General features: G+C 46.6%; 1 protein-coding gene across 4 annotated transcripts in view; it reads right to left on the reverse strand.

The window, feature by feature from the left end:
* ERG (ETS transcription factor ERG) overlaps positions 1 to 19,061 on the reverse strand; it is a 317,528-nt gene that overhangs the window by 217,873 nt on the left and 80,594 nt on the right. For all 4 annotated transcript variants that reach the window (XM_065943104.1, XM_065943100.1, XM_065943099.1 and 1 more), the window contains exon 3: positions 5,619 to 5,706. In XM_065943104.1, coding sequence (XP_065799176.1) covers positions 5,619 to 5,657 — 39 coding nt within the window. In that variant the 5' untranslated portion in view covers positions 5,658 to 5,706. The remainder of the gene's footprint in view (positions 1 to 5,618; positions 5,707 to 19,061) is intronic.

Below are 19,061 nucleotides of genomic sequence, written 5' to 3' on the forward strand. Positions count from 1 at the left end.
ACAGGTTAGATGCTTGTAGTTTATTCTTCACTGCTGTGTAGTATTCCACTGGGCGGGGGGAAGACCACAATTTATTTATCCTTTCTCCTGGTGGGCGTTTGGGTCGTTCTAGGTTTTTGCTTATGCGTGTTTCCTGGCACTTCTGTGCGATAGGGTATATACTAGGGCGAACCTGCTGGAGCATGATTAGCTTAAGTAGACAATGCCAAACTAGTAATAAAGTACAGTTGGTATTATACCAGCTTGCCACCAGTGTGGACGAAAAGCCTTTCTGTACCACTTCCAAACCTCCATGCCAGTGACTGACATTATATATATACCATTACTATCATATTCCTTATCCCTCAACCACCTCTCAGAGTAACTGGCCAACTAGTTACTAGCCAACATGCCCCATACATGCACTCATTCCCTTGGATGTGGTCATGATAAGTTTCAGATCCATACATATCCATGAAAAGCACATGATGTTGTTTGGGAAGTATGCATGCCTTCCTCTATGTAAATAATACTGTGCCACTGAGCACATCCTGTTTTAGGTTTTTTTTTTCCTCAGTATTTTCTAAGAGGTATCCATGTGGCTCTGTATAAATCAGACATGATGACACTGTGTCTTCTTCAACATGGATACGGCACCCTCATTTTACAGACCATAAGAGCTCCTGGTGGGGTCTAGGTGCGTTACCTGTAATAACTGATCACGAAATCCTCACACTAATCCCCAAAGTAGGCACTTCTGCTTCAGAAAAGAGGAAACCAAGGCACAGAGAGATGAAAGAAGTTGTACACATCACCGAGTTACCAATGATACAGCGGGAATTGAATCAGGTCCTAGGATGCCAGGACCCATGTAGTGAACTTTGCCAAGAAAGTTCAGGAAGTTTCAGGAACCAGCATCACTAGGTCACAACACCTGTGAGCCACAGGGTGGAACTAAAATTCAGACCCTTCCCCTCTCAGCCCCATCCTCATTTGACCAGTACATTAAAAAATGTACAGTATTCCAAGTGGGCAGCTGGTCAACAGCAAAGGGAACGATTACAAAAGGTACCAATAGATGTCTCTTGAAAGTCATAAACTTCACTACTCTGCCCATCCTTTTCATCCAATGTTAGTAAACGAAAATATTAAAGCAGAGCTCTTAGGAGGAAATGCAATGACATAAATGGAGAACTCCTTTATCAGGATGAGAATTCATCACCAGAATCTTTGCCAAATCCTAATAAAATGGATTTTCTGGTCTTTTTTCCCTGCTCAGGATATAACAGAAAACATACTCCACATTGGACTCTGCGGTCTGTGCTTAGTCATGCTGGCCAAGCACCTTTGTAAAAATGTTGCCTACAGCCTGAAATATACAGCCCATTCTCAAGCCTCTGACCTTTAAAGGTGCAGCACTTTTCCATCCTTGGAGATAAAAAAGTTGCAGAGCAGAAAGTAACGAATTGTCTTATTGGAGATTTATAGAAGCATTGTGACAAGACCTACACAGACAGCTGCAAGAAGAAAGGATTCCTGCACCAAGAAGTTTACAACAAGGAGCCTCACCCCCCTTCTTTTTTTCTTTTTTTTTTAGGAAAAAAGAGGCCTGAATTCTTTGGGACACTAGTCCACAATCTTCTCAGTCTGCTGGCTTTCTGAATTCAGTTCAGTCGCTCAGTTGTGTCAGACTCTCTGCGACCCCATGAACCACGGCACACCAGGCCTCCCTGTCCATCACCAACTCCTGGAGTTTACTCAAACCCATGTCCATCGAGTCGGTGATGCCATCCAACTATCTCATCCTCTGTCGTCCCCCTCTCCTCCTGCCCTCAATCTTTCCCAGCATCAGGGTCTTTTCTAATGAATCAACTCTTCCCATCAGGTGGTCAAAGGATTGGTGTTTCAGCTTCAGCATCAGTCCTTCCAATGAACACCCAGGACTGATCTCCTTTAGAATGAACTGGTTGAATCTCCTTGCACTCCAAGGGACTCTCAAGAGTCTTTTCCAACACCACAGTTCAAAAGCATCAATTCTTCGGCACTCAGCTTTCTTTATAATCCAACTCTCACATCCATACATGACCACTGGAAAAATCATAGCCTTGACTAGACGGACCTTTGTTGACAAAGTCATGTCTCTGCTTTTTAATATGCCATCTAGGTTGGTCATAACTTTCCTTCCAAGGAGTAAGCATCTTTTAATTTCTGAATTAAAGCACTAATACTTGCTCCAACAACTCACAACTTCTCTCTGAATGTATTAGGCTGTCATCCAGCAAGCAGTACAAGTTTGGCTGCGGTAACAGGGATGAGTCTGGATCCATCTTCGGTGGTAAAAGGTGCTACCCATTGGCAGAGCAACAGAACGATCACATGACCTAACCAGCTAAGTGCGTACTGTTGTGACACCGTAATTTTTATCACAAGAAAGTGCTTGAGCGTTCCCTGGTGGTCCAGTGGTTAAGAATCGACCTGCCAATGCAGGGGACACAGGCTCTATCCCTAGTCCGCAAAGATCCCACATGCTGAAAGACAATTAAGCCCAAGTCCATGTGTCACAACTGCTGAGTCAGAGCTCTAGAGCCTGTGCTCTGCAACAACAACAAAAAAACCACGGCGAGGAGAGGCCTCCGCGCTGCAGTGAAGACTGTGCACCTAGAGAAAGCCTGCTCGCAGCAATGAAGACCCAGCGCAGACTTAAATAAATAAATAAAACATGCTTGGCTGCTGCTGCTGCTAAGTCACTTCAGCCATGTCCGATTCTGTGCGACCCCATAGACGGCAGCCCACCAGGCTCCTCCGTCCCTGGGATTCTCCAGGCAAGAACACTGGAGTGGGTTGCCATTTCCTTCTCCAAAAAAGTGCTTGGAAGGGCCGACAAAGAAAGACAAATAAAATGTGCTTAATAACTTACTATTCTCATCAATGAAGAATAGGCTAAAAATAATTTAAAGTTCAGTTCACTTTCCTTGTAAACCAACTGCCACAACCGTCCCATTATGTAAGTCAAGACTAACATTTCATAGTTATTTACCATCCCTCCTTTGTAAAATCATTTCCAGCTCTTTCAATATACGAAAGGATAAGAGTAATTTGCTCTGGCAGGCAAGAACTATAGGAAGCTATGTGGGATACATTTCCTAAATACAAAAGGATCATTTCTCTCCTCCAGATCAGCCTATGCAGGGGTACGAAGGACACATAAAGTCTTTATGGCTGTCTCCCTGCACAACTGCCATGTGAAGTCAATTCTGCGGAGAATTCAAGTACTTTTCAGATGAGAAAAACATTTCTGGAGCAGTGAGCCAAAAGCAAACTCTTCCACTCTCTGCATTAACATATCAAGTGACCCTTGTCATGTGTCATTTATAAGAACTTCCTCTCCGAGAAATAAGAGCTGTGTCCCTCAGTCCAGAACCAGAAACATCTCAGCACAGAAAACTTTACTGAGTAAACTCCCCAAATTGGGTATTTTAGGGAACAGTAGAAAGCAGTCTTATTTTCCTGACTGTTGTCAAGGACACCAATTCCATATACGGGAAGAAAAACGAAGTCCAGGAATAATTATTAAAGTTTCAGTAGGTGGAATTTGATAGATTTACAAAAGAAGCAAATGGCTTTAATAGAATTCTCTCTACCTCAGAGCCAACACCGACTATTACTATCTACCGCTCTAAATTGCCAGTTCATCTTCAAAGACACAGAAGCAATTTGAGTTGAAATTTGTTTTCAAGAAACTCTCAAGGTTACCATTTCTCAGAATTATCCTTCACTTACATTTACATTAACCAATATGAGGATAATAAGGTAAATCAGAGCTGAAAACACAGCTCATTTCTGAGACCAAATACAGAACGTTTCTCCTGAACACATTTACAGGGATCATGTTTCTCAGAGTTGTCTGTTTGGACTGGATAAATTAACTTTAAAAATCTGCAATAATTTCTTGCTCATCTCTTCTTTTCCTTCTGGTTGGTTACGAATAAAACACCAGTCAAAATGAATTTCAGTTGTTGCTGCTCATACTCTGAGCTTCAGGAGATATTTCTTGTATCACCTTCCTTCTCTGAGAGCTTCTCTTTGCAACCTGTGGCTTCATGATTAACAGAGACTACAAGAAATCCCCTCCCCAATCTGTAGGTAGCATGAACACACTCACCAAACACATTCCAGATATTTCTGAAGAAACCTTATCACAGCCACAAGAGTTTTCCCACTTGTGTTTCTGCAGACATAGCGGCCATGCCCCAATAAACCATCACACAGAAATCAAACGATACAGTCTGCCAGAAGGGCCGGTCCTCTCAGTCCCTGGGTGAAATCTAGCATCCTCCACACCCTTCGGACTCCCCATATTTCTCACTCTTGAAAGAACACCCACAAAGCCATTAAAAAAAAACACACTTAAAACTCATTACTTCTAATTCCACTTTCAAAGAAATCAAATGTGTGTGAATATGAGTTGCACATGGTACACAACACTTTTCCAAATATACTGCTTTTAAAATGCACATGTATATGTAAATGTGTGTGTGTACATGCCACTTCGGAGGGTGTTTTATATTTTATCAACTCCACCCCAAAATGGTAAAATTGTTCAATACCATAAACTTTCTCCTTTATAAGCCACTTTCAATTTTCAATAAGTGTTTCAGGTAAAAAGTAAAAATTAGTATTAAAAAAAAAAAAAAAAAACCCGACCAGGCCACTTGGGGAAATGAATTTATATAGGGAAAGTCAAGAACTGGCAAGGCAGTGAGCGAGCTGGGCCAATGCAGACAGCTGAACCAACCAGCGCAGGTGCAGACAGCCTATCTGGCTGATGTAGCTCAAGCCCCAACATTCTCTGTAACTTTTATTTGGGTCAAGTATATGAAAACCATCACTTCATTTCCTCCCGGTGGCTGCAAGCATGTGGACGCGGAGCCCTGAAAGGAATGGGCCGGCTTCCTCACAGGGACTTGCCTTGGCTCGAGTCTCAGCCCCCCAGTTCTCTCACCTCCAGAGCCCTCGGAAGAGCTGTCAGTGGGCAGAGGAGGGGGGCAGGCGTGCGTGACGAGCTGCTGAAGTGTCGGGGCGCCCCGATAACACGGAGGCTGAGCGCTGGAAACCCAGGCACCCCCGCCCCTCCCGTCTCTCCCTAGGTAACCCCAGGAAGCGTCAAGGAGATGGAATTAGAACAGAAGTCAGAGAATTTTGGATGTGGTTTTCGATGTTAACTCAGAGGTCAGCTCTCCTTCCCTGCAAAGAACCAGATAGTAAATACTGTCAGCTTTGCAGCCCATATGGTCTCCAAGTTGGAAGGACTCAACTCTGCCATGACAGCGTGGAAGCAGCCCCCGACAGCATGGAAATGAGCGTGGCTAGAGCCCAGGAGAACACTCCTTCTGCACAATGAGACCTAAATTTCCTGTCATTTACATGCACTGTGAAATATTCTTTTGATTTTTTTTTTCAACCATTTAAAAATGTGAAAGGCGTTTTCTTCGCTCCCGAGCTGTGGAAAAACAGACAGTGGACTGGGTTTGGCTCACAGCTGTGGACGGCGGACTCTGGCACTCACTGAGAGGTGGGCAGAGGTCTGTGAAAATATAACGAGGAAGTCAGGGCAGTTTCGTGGCCAGGTTGGAACCTACCTTGATATGAGCTGCTGGGTCTGGGACAGTCTGAATCATGACCTTCAGGAGGCCAGAGCGGCTACCATTCACTCAGCATCCGAGGCACCTAGGAGACACAAAGGGCAGACACAGACAGCAGTAAGCGACCATGTATTGGTGTTCCGTTTTCCATCAGGACTGAACACGGCACACACACAACAGTGAAGAAATCCTGGCTCTGCATTAAACGTTTGCTTTTATTAAAGAAAAACCAGAACAAAAACAACCTTTCTTTTGTATTGGGGTATAGCCAATGAGGAAGGACAGTGAAGCCTGGTGTGCTGCAGTCCACAGGATCGCAAAGAGTAGGACATGACTAAGCAACTCAACAACAACACCAATAGCTGAGTAACGGGCCTTCCCAGGTGGTGAAGACTCTCGAGACGCAGGAGACATAAGTTCGTTCGATCCCTGGGTCAGAAAGGTCCCGTGGAGGAGGAAATGGCTTCCCACTCCAGTATTCTTGCCGGGATAATCCCATAGAGGAGCCTGGCAGGCTAAGGTCCACGGGGTCGCAAAGAGTTGGACATGACCGGGCACACGCGAAGATGAACAATGTTGTGACAGTTTCAGGTGATCAGTGAAGGTCTCCTTGGATGTTTGCCTTTAGATGTGAACAGTGGATGAAGTGACTAGGAACCCGACTTCTCTTATGTTGGGAATATCACTTAGTTTTAATCCCCATAACCCTAAGACGTCAAGCTCCCCAAAATCCGAGTCAAATTCAGTTGATATACATCATTTTACATGAGCAGTGTCTATGCGTGAAGGAAGAAATGAGATCCCCAAAATGGTATTTTCTATTATATTGACAGAATTGGACTCTGATGTTTCTACCCAAACTAATACCATCTACACACCTGTACTTTGGCCACCTAATGCAAAGACCCAACTCACTAGAAAAGACCCTGATGCTGGGAAAGATTTAAGGCAGGAGGAGGAGGGGGTGACAGAGGATGAGATGGTTGGATGGCATCACTGACTCAATAGGCCTGAGTTTAAGCAAATTCCGGAAGATGGTGAAGGACAGGGAAGCCTGGCGTGCTGCAGTCCATGGAGTCACAAAGAGTCAGACGTACCTGAGCAACTGAACAGAAACACATCTGTAAGCTTCGTAACTGCTCAAGTGCTCAGACATGTCTGACTCTTCGAAACTCTATGGACAGACTGCAGCCGACCAGGCTCCTCTGTCCATGGGATTTTCCCAGCAAGAATATTGGAGTGGGGTGTCAGTTCTTCTCCAAATCTTCATAATTAGGCACCTAATAAAAAGCACAGCTACTGGTCACTGAATGCATAAGCCGCCGAGACTTTAGGGCTCAGGGCTCCAGGGCCATTGCCTCACTGAACCCTAACCACCCCTCTGAGTGAGCACATTCTCATCAGCCAGTCGGGAATGTGGACACCCAGTGTGTACGTGCATGCTCAGTCATGTCTGACTCTTTGAGACCTCACGGACTGTATCCCGCCAGGTAGCTCTGTCCATGAGATTCTCCAGGCAAGAATACCGGAGTGGGTTTTCATGCTCTCCTCCAGGGGATCCTCCCAAACCAGAGATCAAACCCCTTCTCTCCTGCATCTCCTGCACTGGCAGGCAGATTCTTTACCACTGTGCCACCGGTGAAGCCCGTGGACACCCAGGGAAGTCACTAACTTCTCCAAGATCACGTGCTTAATAAGAAACAGCGCCAGGATTCAGGTCAGACTGGCCTGACACCAAGACCCAACAGGATCTTCGGTTTGACATAATTAACAGGTTTCACCCTGTATTGTGAAGATAACTTAACGTACTAAAAATGAATTAAGTTTTAAGATACCAATATCCTAGGGATAAATACTTCGCCCAGGATATTCCTTTCTTCAGATTACAAACCAGCGTGTTGTGGTTCTTTTCTGCCCTCCCACACCAGAACCACTCTCCACTCCACCACTCCACCCTGCCAGTGTTCCCCAGGGTTGACCCCTATGGATGACCTCAGCTGGGTGCCCTTGCCTTCTGGGCCCAATCAAGTCCGACCAACGAGACATCATCTGGAGCTCAGGGGGCGGGAGGAGAGAAGGGCAGTGCTACTTCTTCCCAGCAGCCACCGAGGCCTCCTCCATTCCTGGTCACATAGCTGATCCCAAGAGGGACCTCTCCCATCCTTGGGACCCTTCCCCAGGGCTCCACGCACCATTTCCCCAATCAGCCCCAGGCTCTCTGTAGGTCTATCGGTTCTTTTCTGGCACTGAAAACAACTTTTTCTAATTTATGTTTTTAGGTGGCATCACTCTTTGATTAATTCTTAAATGTTGTGTGTTTCCTTTTTCGTAAATCAAGCCTCTGCCTCTGAGCAGTAGCAAACTTCAGAATGAAAACAAGCAGCTTGATGACAGGAAGACACACAAAAGCGAACTTCCAACTCTGCTTTCAGACACATCACTCTGGGGGGCTGCCGGGGCTCTCACAGGAGTACATCTGTCATCCAGGCTTTCTGACCCTCTTGAGGTACAAACACACCCACTTTCGACACAGCTCAGCCTCTCGTGGGATGCCTTCATCCTCAGGTCTGCATGCTTGGGGGTGCGTGAGTCACTCAGTCATGTCTGGCTCTTTGTGACCCCATGGACTGCAGCCCGCCAGGCTCTTCTGTCTACAGGATTTCCCAAGCAAGAATATTAGGATGGGCTGCCGTTTCCTTCTTCAGGGGATCTTCCAGACCCAGGGATTACACTCGTGTCTCCTGGGTCTCAATGCCTTGGTAGGTGGAGTCTTTACCTCTGAGCCACCGGGGAAGCCCTAATGCTTGGGGGTGGGGTGGGTGGGGTGGAGTCCATCCCCCAGGTGGCTGCAAGTCCCAAGAACAGGGGGAGTTTGGTTGTCCAAGAAGATGACAAACTTGGAACAGTTTGTTCCTCAGACATTATTTTTTCCTAAAGTCAAATTTCTTGATCCTGGGAGATATGCAATTCCCCCTTCAAGTCAAAAGTAAGTCCTCTGGGGGATAATAGTTGCTAAACATGCAAAAGCAATGAAGCACTGTCCTGAAATTGACTAGGGGAGCAGTTGAAGGTAACCCAGGTTCTTGGCAAACTAGGGGTAGGACAGAGAACAGGGGCCTGGCTAGAGGTCTCTCCGAACTGGCTCCCCTGGTGCCGGGGGGATTCCTTCGACTCCCCCAGGATGGCCTCCTCAGGGCTTCCGGACAATAGGAAGCCCCCACCCACCCAACCACTGCAGGACCCCATGCTCAGGAGCAAGGGCTCTTTCTGTAGGCTTCAGCATCTCCCCTAGGGAGCTCACCCCACACCACCCCTGCTCCCTGCACACACATACCACAAGCCTTGTCCCCTACCCTCAAAGCCCAGAGACTTAGCAACTGCCTCTGATCCTGAAACACTGCAGGAGGCGGCTTTGGGGGGCCCTGCGTGCAGCTCTTCCTTCCTGCCTGTGGGAACCAGGTCCCCAAGCCCCAGGGCGGCACAGCAACGTGGCGGGAGCCCGAGGCAGGTACACGGCTGACACCAGGCCCATGTGCCAGGCCCACAAAGGAGCCACCCTGGACACTCCAGCGTGGTCATTCCTCAGATGACCGCAGTCCCTGGCAGCATCGAGAGAGGAGAACGGTCCAGCCTGGTACAGGATTACAGGAAAACGCAAGTGGGTCGTTGTTTGAGGCTGCTCAGCGTGGGACTGGCTTTACGGCCCACGTAGACAACCAAAGTACCCTGCATGTGCTGCAGATACAGAGAAGGCGGAGACTAGCTGGCTCCCATTTTCCTGTCGTGCTGTGGCGGGTTAAAAGAGGGGGTCGGTTCTCCACGCCTCTCTGGGTCTGTGCCTTCCGCCCGTGACAGCGGTTCCTCTCGCTGAGTAGGGTCTACTTCCCCAAGCCTGGTTCTTGGGCGGCCCCTGGGCCTTGCTTTCATCCAACAGAACACAGCAGAAGGACAGCCCAGGTCTCAAGAGATACCACGCATTTCCACTTGTAACTCTCTAGCCCCATGGGAACCTCCCCAGGCTAGCGTTTTGTAGACTAGAGGCATGTGGAGAAAGCCCAATCATCCAATCTCTCCAGCCAAGACCACTGATCATCCTTCGGAGAGACCATCAAACCCGGGGCACGTGAGGGAAACTACAAAACCAAAACTGTTCAGGAAGGTTAACATGAATGGCAGACCCACAGGCTCACGAGAGGAACAAACGCTACTTGTTTTAAACCCCCGAGACTGGAGATATATTGTTGTGTGGCATTTCTGTGGCAATTACCAACTTACACAATATGCTTTTAACAACCGGGTTACCTAGATGCCCCCGAAGACCTTCCCAACTAAAGAAATAAAAGGTGCCTCCAATAGGAATTTCAAAAGAAATTGGCTTCATCTCAACCCACAAGTAAATCATTTCCATTCATCTAAGAGTGAAAGTGAAAAAAAAAAAAAGAGTGAAAGTGTTAGTCACTCAGCCATGTCCGACTCTTTATGACCCCATGGACTATAGCCTGCCAGGCTCTTCTATCCAGGGAATTCTCCAGGCAAGAAGACTGGAGTGGGTTGCCAGTCCCTTCTCCAGGGGATCGTCCCAACCCAGGGATCGAGTCCAGGTCTCCTGCATTGCAGGCAGATTCTTTACAGTCTGTCTGAGCTACCAGACATGATCTCAAACTCTGACCCGCCCTCAAAACGAGCTGGGAAACTGAGGAGGAACCGAGAAGCTTCAACCAGAAGACTCTGGGATTCTCGGAGCCCTTCCCTCCGAGCTGAATTCTCACTTCCCACGATGGGACCCTGCCAGCCTCCTGGGGTTTCTAACTACAGTGAAACAGGATCAACATTCTGGATATCCAAGACCACAGACGCATCACACAAGTCACAAAGGCCATTTGATCTGTAACCCAGCAAGACATAAACTTAATAACGACTGTTTATGTCTCATGTCTTTAACAGGGAGGTCTGGGGTACTTTCAAGGCATAAGGATGAAGCTGTGGGGAAGGGGATATATAGATTCCAGATGTGATATGGCCACGCCCTTCCAGGGATGGAGAAGGGGAAACAATTGATACAGATACCCAGAGTTCAGTCCTGAGAGCGGGCAGCCAGGGGCGCTTGCCTGATGAAGGCATGGAGAGTACCCAGAGAAGGGAGAACCAAGGAGGCGCCACCACGAAGCCTTGAAGAGCGAGAGGCATGCGGACCAGCAGGAAGGCAGGGAGGCGGGGGACCAACGCTCCTCCCATCCCCCAACCTTAGGGGTCAGGGTATATGATCCTAATCACCACCACCACCACGAGGACCATCATCAACTCGAGGAACTGATGAACCACTCAAGGTCAATGAGCGCCAAAGAACTGACGCTTCTGAACTGTAGTGTTGGAGAAGACCCTTGAGAGTCCCTTGGACTGCAAGGAGGTCCAACCAGTCCATCCTAAAGGAAATCAGTCCTGAATATTCATTGGAAGGACTGATGGAGCTGAAGCGCCAATATTTCAGCCACCTGATGTGAAGAGCTGACTCACAGGAAAAGACCCTTTTGCTGGAAAAGACGGGAGGCAGGAGGAGAAGTGGGCAGCAGAGGATGAGATGGTTGGGTACCACCACCAACTCAATGGACACAAATCTGAGCAAACTCGGGGAGACAGTGGAGGACAAAGAAGCCTGGTGTGCTGAAGTCCACGGGGTCCCAGAGTCAAGACACAACTTAGACACAACACAACTTAGCAACTACATAACAATGTGAATGGTGGTGTCATCCTCCAAACCAGATCAGCTGAGAAGCAACACCCCCAAAGCCCAGAATGGTGACAGCTCTCCTTCCCCACTGTCTCTTCCCTCCACAGACACCCTCAACTGTCTTTACAGTCATCTGGCGTCTGTTCTTCCTGCCATTTGAGATGGTATCACGGATTTTTTTAAAAGCTCTTCTAATTCACTTTTGTGTTTCCAATGAGCAATTCTCAAACACTTAGTCGTTGATGAATGACGTGATGCTTTTATATCCCCGTAGGAGCCTTTTATTTTCTCTTTTACTTGCCCTTGAACCCTTGCAAAACTTGAATCTGTGTTGTCTAAAAACCCTTTCTCCACTACATACTTCTTGCAATAAATTCTTTGGGTAATGTATATGTTTATGACTTTGGATTTCACGACTCAATGTTCTTTTATTATTGGGTACCTTGAAAACTGAAACGATCCCTTCTTCATTCCTGTTTTGAAAACGCCAATGCTTACTACACAAAAACAAATATTTGATTTGGGTTGCTTTAGATAAAACTGCATCAGGTGCGGACTGGCACACAGGGCCAAAAGGAAAATAAGGATTTTTATTTTAATTAAAATAAAATTGTAATTAAATAAATTAAAATAAAATTGTAAAATTGTAAAAAAATAAATTAAAATTGTAATTAGGGAGGCAAGGCTGTCAAATGGTTAAGAGAAGACCTGGATATCAGCAGGGCTGGGACCAGAATAGAAAATGGACACTTCCTCCATGCTTCCCTTCCCAACCCGGCTCTGGCCTGTTTGCAAGGCCCCCACACAATCATGGGGACATTCCAATCTACACGGCCGTGATCTCTGTCTGTCAGGCCTAGAGAGGCACACACAGGACCTGCCAAGGGGATGGATCTCAAGGAAGGAGCCTGTGTTGGCCCCAAAGATGCTCAGGACAGTTTGGGCAGGAGCTCTGGGCTCCCAGGCACTGCAAGTGTGGTGTGCACTGGGGGATAGGCAAGAGAAGGTCCTAGAAGGCATGGGGGCAGGACCCCTGCAGATGGTAGTGCATCTGAGAAGAGGTACAGGGTCAGATGAAGGATGGAAGCCATATTCGATTTTCTGCCTCAGTTCAGTTCAATTCAGTCACTCAGTCATGTCCGACTCTTTGCGACTCCATGAACTGCAGCACGCCAGGCCTCCCTGTCCATCACCAACTCCCGGAGTCCACCCAAGCTCATGTCCATCGAGTCAGTGATGCCATCCATTCATCTCATCCTCTGTCGTCTGCTTCTCCTCCTGCCCTCAATCTTTCCCACCATCAGGGTCTTTTCCAACGAGTCAGTTCTTCACATCAGGTGGCCAAAGTATTGGAGTTTCAGCTTCAGCATCAGTCCTTCCAATGAACACCCAGGACTGATCTCCTTTAGGATGAATTGGTTGGATCTCCTTGCAGTCCAAGGGACTCTCAAGAGTCTTTTCCAACACCACAGTTCAAAAGCATCAATTCTTCGGCACTCAGCTTTCTTTATAGTCCAACTCTCACATCCATACATGACCACTGGAAAAACCATAGCCTTGACCAGACGGATCTTTGTTGGCAAAGTAATGTCTCTGCTTTTTAGTGTGCTGTCTTGGTTGGTCATAACTTTTATTCCAAGGAGCAAGCATCTTTTAATTTCAAGGCAGCAGTCACCATCTGCAGTGATTTTGGAGCCCCCCAAAAATAGTCTGTCACCACTTTCACTGTTTCCCCATCTATTTGCCGTGAAATGATGGCACCAGATGCCATGATCTTAGTTTTCTGAAAAGGTCGCCCTATCCTCTACTGCCTTTATTTACACAACTGTAAAATGAAAGCATCCTTAGTCTTTGTACCAGCTCCTAGCAGACAGCTCTTAAATTTCCTGAGTTTTAAGGGTGATGGAGGGGAGGGGTGGCTTCCCAGGTGGCTCAGTGGGTAACAAATCCACCTGCAAAGCAGGAGATGCAGGAGATGTGGGTTCAATCACTGACTCAGGAAGATCCCCTGGAGGAGGGCATGGCAACCCACTCCAGTGTTCTTGCCGGGAGTATTCCATGGACAGAAGAGCCTGGTGGGTTACAGTCCATGGGGCTGCAAAGAGTCCAGCACGACTGAGGTGACTGAGCACATACACGCAAGGGTAACAGGATCATGGTTCTTTGTCTTTTCTTGGAGGGGTCTGTGGCAGGTCTCAGCTGTGGCACGCAGGATCCAGTTTTCCCACCAGGGAACCTCAGCCCTCCATATTGGGAGCAAGGAGCCCCAAACACTGAACCACCAGGAGTCCCAGGACCATGTTTAGTTCTAATGAAGTGACTTGTGATGGGCCTCTTGATGGCTTCAGGCTGGTCTCAGAACTTCCCAGCCTTGATGGGAGACCTGGAACGTTCAGCCCCACTCTGACCCTCTCGAGAGAGAGGAAGAGCTAGAGACTGAATTCATAACCGATCCTGTCTACATGATGAAGAGTTCATAAAACCCCTAAATGACAGGATGCAGAGAGGTTCCTAGTTGGTGAGCAATCCCCATGTCCCCCAACTCCTTGAGGAGGCCCCTATGCTCGGTACCCTTCTGGATCTCCATCCTATAAGCTCCCATCCATCCATTCACCTGTGCCCTTTGTTAAAAAGTGTCATAGGAAGTACAGCACTGTCCTGACTTCTGTGGTTCCTTCTATCGAATCAATGAATCCTGCGTCATAAAGTAAAGTCCCCCTGGCTATGCATTTCACATATGTAATGTGTATGTTTCAAGGCTCTTCTCTCAAATCATCCCATCCTTGTCTGCCCCCACTGTGTCTACAATTCTGTTCTCTATGTCTGTGGCTCCTTTGAAGGGGAAAGTGTTAAGTCACTCAGTCCTATCTGACTCTTTGCGACCCCAGGGACTAGAGCCCGCCAGGCTCCTCTGTCCAGAGGATTCTCCAGGCAAGAATACTGGAGTGGGCTGCCATTTCCTGCTCCAGGGGATTGTCCCAACCCAGGGATGGAACCCAGGTCTCCCACACTGCAGGCAGATTCTCTACCATCTGAGCCACCAGCAAAGCCACCTGTGTCTCCTTTGCTGCCCTGCAAATAGCTTCATCAATACCATTTTCCTAGATTCCATATATATGTGCTAATATACAGCATCTGTCTTCCTCTTTCTGACTTACTTCACTCTGTGTAATAGGCTCTGGGTTCATCCACCTCATTAGAAGTGAGTTAAATGTGCTCCTCTTTATGGCTGAGTAATGTTCCACTGTGTCTATGTACCATACCTTCCTTGTCCGTTCATTTATTGAGGGACACACAGGTTGCCTCCATGTCCTAGCGATTGTGAATAGTGCTGCAGTGAACTCTGGGGTACATGGACTTTTTCAATTCTGGTTTCCTCAGAGTATATGCCCAGTAGTGGGATTTTGACAACCCAGAGGGGTGGGATGGGGAGGGAGATGGGAGAGGGGTTCAAGAGGAAGGGGACATATGCATACCCATGGCTGATTCATGCTGATGGATGGCAGAAACCAGCACAACATTGTTAAGTAATTATCCTCTAATTTAAAAATAAATTACTGAATCCTGGACAGAGGCTGTGGGAACCCCCAACTGTAGCCCCGCTGGACAGAAGGATGGGTAACCTGGGGACCTGATGCTCTTCACCGGTCTCTGCAGTTGGGGGGGGGGCAGTCTTGTGGGCCTGAGCCTTTAGCCTGTGGTGTCTGGTACTAACTCCGGGAAGTCTCAGAATTAAATCAAATTGTAGGATGCTCAGTTGGTATTGGAGAGCTGGAGAAATGGCTGATGGAGTTGGAAAAGACACCACCTATTTGATAGCAGGAGGAAAAAAGACCCTCAATTACCACCTCCAAATTGATGCTCTGCAATTCACACATGAAAATAAAAGACACTTGCACCTTGGAAGACAAGCTATGACAACATATTAAAAAGCAGAGACATTACTTTGCCAACAAAGGTCCATCTAGTCAAAGCTAAGATTTTTCCAGTAGTCATGTATGGATGTGAGAGTTGGACTGTAAAGAAAGCTGAGTGCCGAAGAATTGAAGCTTTTGAACTGTGGTGTTGGAGAAGACTCTTGAGAGTCCCTTGGACTGCAAGGAGATCAAACCAGTCAATCCTAAAGGAAATCAGTCCTGGATAGTCATTGGAAGGACTGATGCTGAAGCTGAAACTCCAATACTTTGGCCACCTGTTGTGAAGAACTGACTCATTGGAAAAGACCCTGATCGTGGGAAAGATTGAAGGCAGGAGGAGAAGGGGACAATAGAGGAAGAAATGGCTGGATAGCATCACCAACTTGATAGACATGAGTTTGAGCAAGCTCTGGGAGTTGGTGATAGACAGGGAAGCATGGCCGTCCGTGGGGTCATAAAGAATCAGACACAACTGAGCGACTGAATGGAACTGAATTCACACAGGTGTGACACAAAATTTGGCCGATATCTATTCAACTGGTTAGTCCCCGAGTAGAAGCACTATTTGGTGAATCTCCCCTGCATGCTACCAAAGGCCTTTGGGAGTCTTAGATTGAATCATGCTCCTGAAACCCCTCAAAGGGCTAGGCACAGAGTAAGCACTTCATAGGGCTTCTGGTGGCTCAGACAGTAAATAATCTACCTGCAATTTGGGAGACTCAGGTTCAACCTCTGGGTCAGGAAGATCCCCTGGAGAAGGTAGAGGCAACCTACTCCAGTCTTCTTGCCTGAAGAATCTCATGGACAGAGGAGCCTGGCAGGCTTCATGGCATCACAAGAATCAGACTACTCACTGAGTGACTAACACTCATTTTTCTTTCAAGCACTTGATAAGTGGCCATCAATACTGGAAATACATGCAGTCGCAAAGAGTCGGACACGACTGAGCGACTGAACTGAACTGAACTGAATACTGGAAAGAAAGCAAGCAGGCCGATACTGTATAAAATCCTGCAACTTTGTGAAAAATAATTCCCAAGAAATAAGCTGCTCACTTTTCATAAGGGTCCTTTGTCCTTAATTTTAAAATGGAATTTTTAATTTTAGGCTAACTAGTCATTAAGTCCAGGCACATTAAGTAAAATGACTCTGAGCAAACTCATATAACGGATCCATTCACTGAAAGAGCTGGTTGCGAGGTTCACTGATTCCAGATGAGTGGACATTAGGTACGTCGGGTTCTTACTATTAATGGCAAAACTTACCCTAAGAACTGCACAGATCTGACTCTCCCCTGGGCAGTGGTCTCTTAAATGGAGCAGGAAGTCAGCGAGACGTCCACCCAGGGCCCACGATTTCAGGAGGCACCCCCTTCTCAGCTCCTACAGGTGCAGAGTCAGCACCCAAGAGGGAGCATCTCCTTGAAACTGGTGCTTCCCTCGGCTCCCCCTGGCCCCAGCCCTGGCGCCTGCTCTCCCCAAAGTAAGCAAAGGAGATCAGTGGGAGGTGGAAATATGAGAAACCTAATGTACCTCTACGTTCGTCTATAAATAAGAAACTGAACTCCTTCAGTAAGATAAGGCTTTATCTTTCCATCAAATATAAACAACTACTGCAGTAGGTTGAACTGTTTCCATCACACAACCCTTCATGGTGGTGTTGCTCAGGTGCTCAGTCGAGTCCGACTTTTTGTGACCCCATGGACCACAGCATACCAGGCTTCCCTGTCCATCACCAACTCCCGGAGTTTACTCAAACTCATGTCCAAGGAGTCAGTGATGCCATCTAACCATCTCAACCTCTGTCATCCCCTTCTCCTCTGCCTTCAACCTTTCCCAACATCAGGATCTTTTCTAGTGCGTCAGCTCTTTGCATCAGGTGACCAAAGAACTGGAATATCAGCTTCAGCATCAGTCCTTCCAGTGAATATTCAGGACTGATTTCCTTTAGGATGGACAGGTTTGATCTCCTTGCTGTCCAAGGGACTCTCAAGAGTCTTCTCCAGCATCTTCTCTTGCACCACAATTCGAAAGCATCAATTCTTCAGTGCCCAAACCCCCAGCATCTGAGAAAGTGACCTTATTAGGAGACAGAGTCTTTCTGAAGGTAATGAAGCTAAAGTGGGGGTCATTAGGGTAGGCCCTAACCCAATATGACTGGTGCCCTTAGTTTAAAAAAATAAGAAAATTTCGAAACAGATTTGCATAAAGAGAAGACAGTGTGAAGACATAGGGAGACAATGACATCTATAAGCCACAGAGATGGACAGACAGGAGGAACCAGCCCTGTCCTCACCCTGAACCCTGGAGCTGGGAGAGAACAAGTTTCCGCTGTCTAAGCCTCCCTAGTCTGTGGTACTTTGTCCCAGCATCCCTGCAAATGGACCCATCTTTATTTCACATCGTTTAACTGATGAGGAGTACAGGCCCTGATGGGGGCGTGGCCTCAGGAACCATGTCCAATTAACTGCGCAGTTTCTTCCTGGACCCAAGCTCTGCTCAAAGCCCGGCCTAGGCACATGCCCTGTTGAACCATCTACTCATCACTCCCGCCTTAACATCAGGAGAGGAGAGACTTTTAAGTTCAAGGCATAAGTCAGTGTTACACCAGCCCCACCATAATCTCTTCGACCGCTGGAATGCTTTTATTTGAGAAAAGCCTGACAGACCTGAAGAAAGAAGGGGCGTGTTTTGTAGATAAAGTGCTGAAATTCTCCACGTTTATTTTTATTTTTTTGCATAGGTTAATGAAGGCAAAGACTCAATCCCTGTGTGGGCCTCTCAAAATGAGGTTGCAATTGAATTCAGGTAAAATAACAGCTAACCAAACCTGGTAATAGGACAAAAAAATATAGCTAGCATAAAAGCACATTCAAGAAGGTATTATATTGATTTGCATCCCTTCAGTAACAGATACAATGTTTTACTACTTAGTTTCTGTTCTTATCACAATTCTTCAAAAGCATTGTTTCCTATAATTTTATACTATATAATACGACCTGTTAAAATAGTACTTAAAGATCTTGGAAATATATTCAATATTAAAACTATCTATTGAATAAAATAGTTCAGTAGAATACATATTTATAATATATTCTTCTAGAATTGCAGTGGGCTTCTCAGGTGGCACAGTGGTAAAGAATCTGCCTGCCAATGCAGGAGGCGTAAGAGACTCGGGTTCAATCCCTGGGTCGGAAAGATGCCCTGGAGGAGGAAATGGCAACTCACTCCAGCATTCTTGCCTGGGGAATCCCATGGACAGAGGAGCCTGGTGGGCTACAGTCCACTGGCTCCTTGCAAGGAGTCGGATACAACTTAAGGAGTAAAACACAACACAGTTGCCGTATCACTTTATTGGGAAATTGTTCTACCCTGAGGAACTTTTTCTTCCAAAGTATCCTGCTCCTTTAAAAATAGATTTCTCAAATCAATACTGCAATTATCCTTTAATTAAAAATAAATTAAAAAATAGATTTCTCATTTTTGCTTATTACACTGATGCCACTGGAAACTCAGAAACACAAACTCTCCTGTGTATATAGGTGGATAATCCTAAAATAAGGTTTTACATAATTATTCAGAAAATAGGAACTGAGCAGAGAATCACATAAATTATCAGCCCAAGACAGAACCCTTCTACCTCCTCACTCAACGTAAGAATTGCTGCTTATCTTCACAGTGTACTGTGCCATGAAGGGATCCTCATGAACTAACAATTTCCATGTCAAAAAATAGCTTGAATAAAGAAAGAGGGCAAGCAAAAAAATTTTTTAAAAGTACAGCTCTGTAGACACAA

This window comes from Muntiacus reevesi, chromosome 8 (assembly GCF_963930625.1).
Source record: "Muntiacus reevesi chromosome 8, mMunRee1.1, whole genome shotgun sequence".
Classification (NCBI taxonomy): domain Eukaryota; kingdom Metazoa; phylum Chordata; class Mammalia; order Artiodactyla; family Cervidae; genus Muntiacus; species Muntiacus reevesi.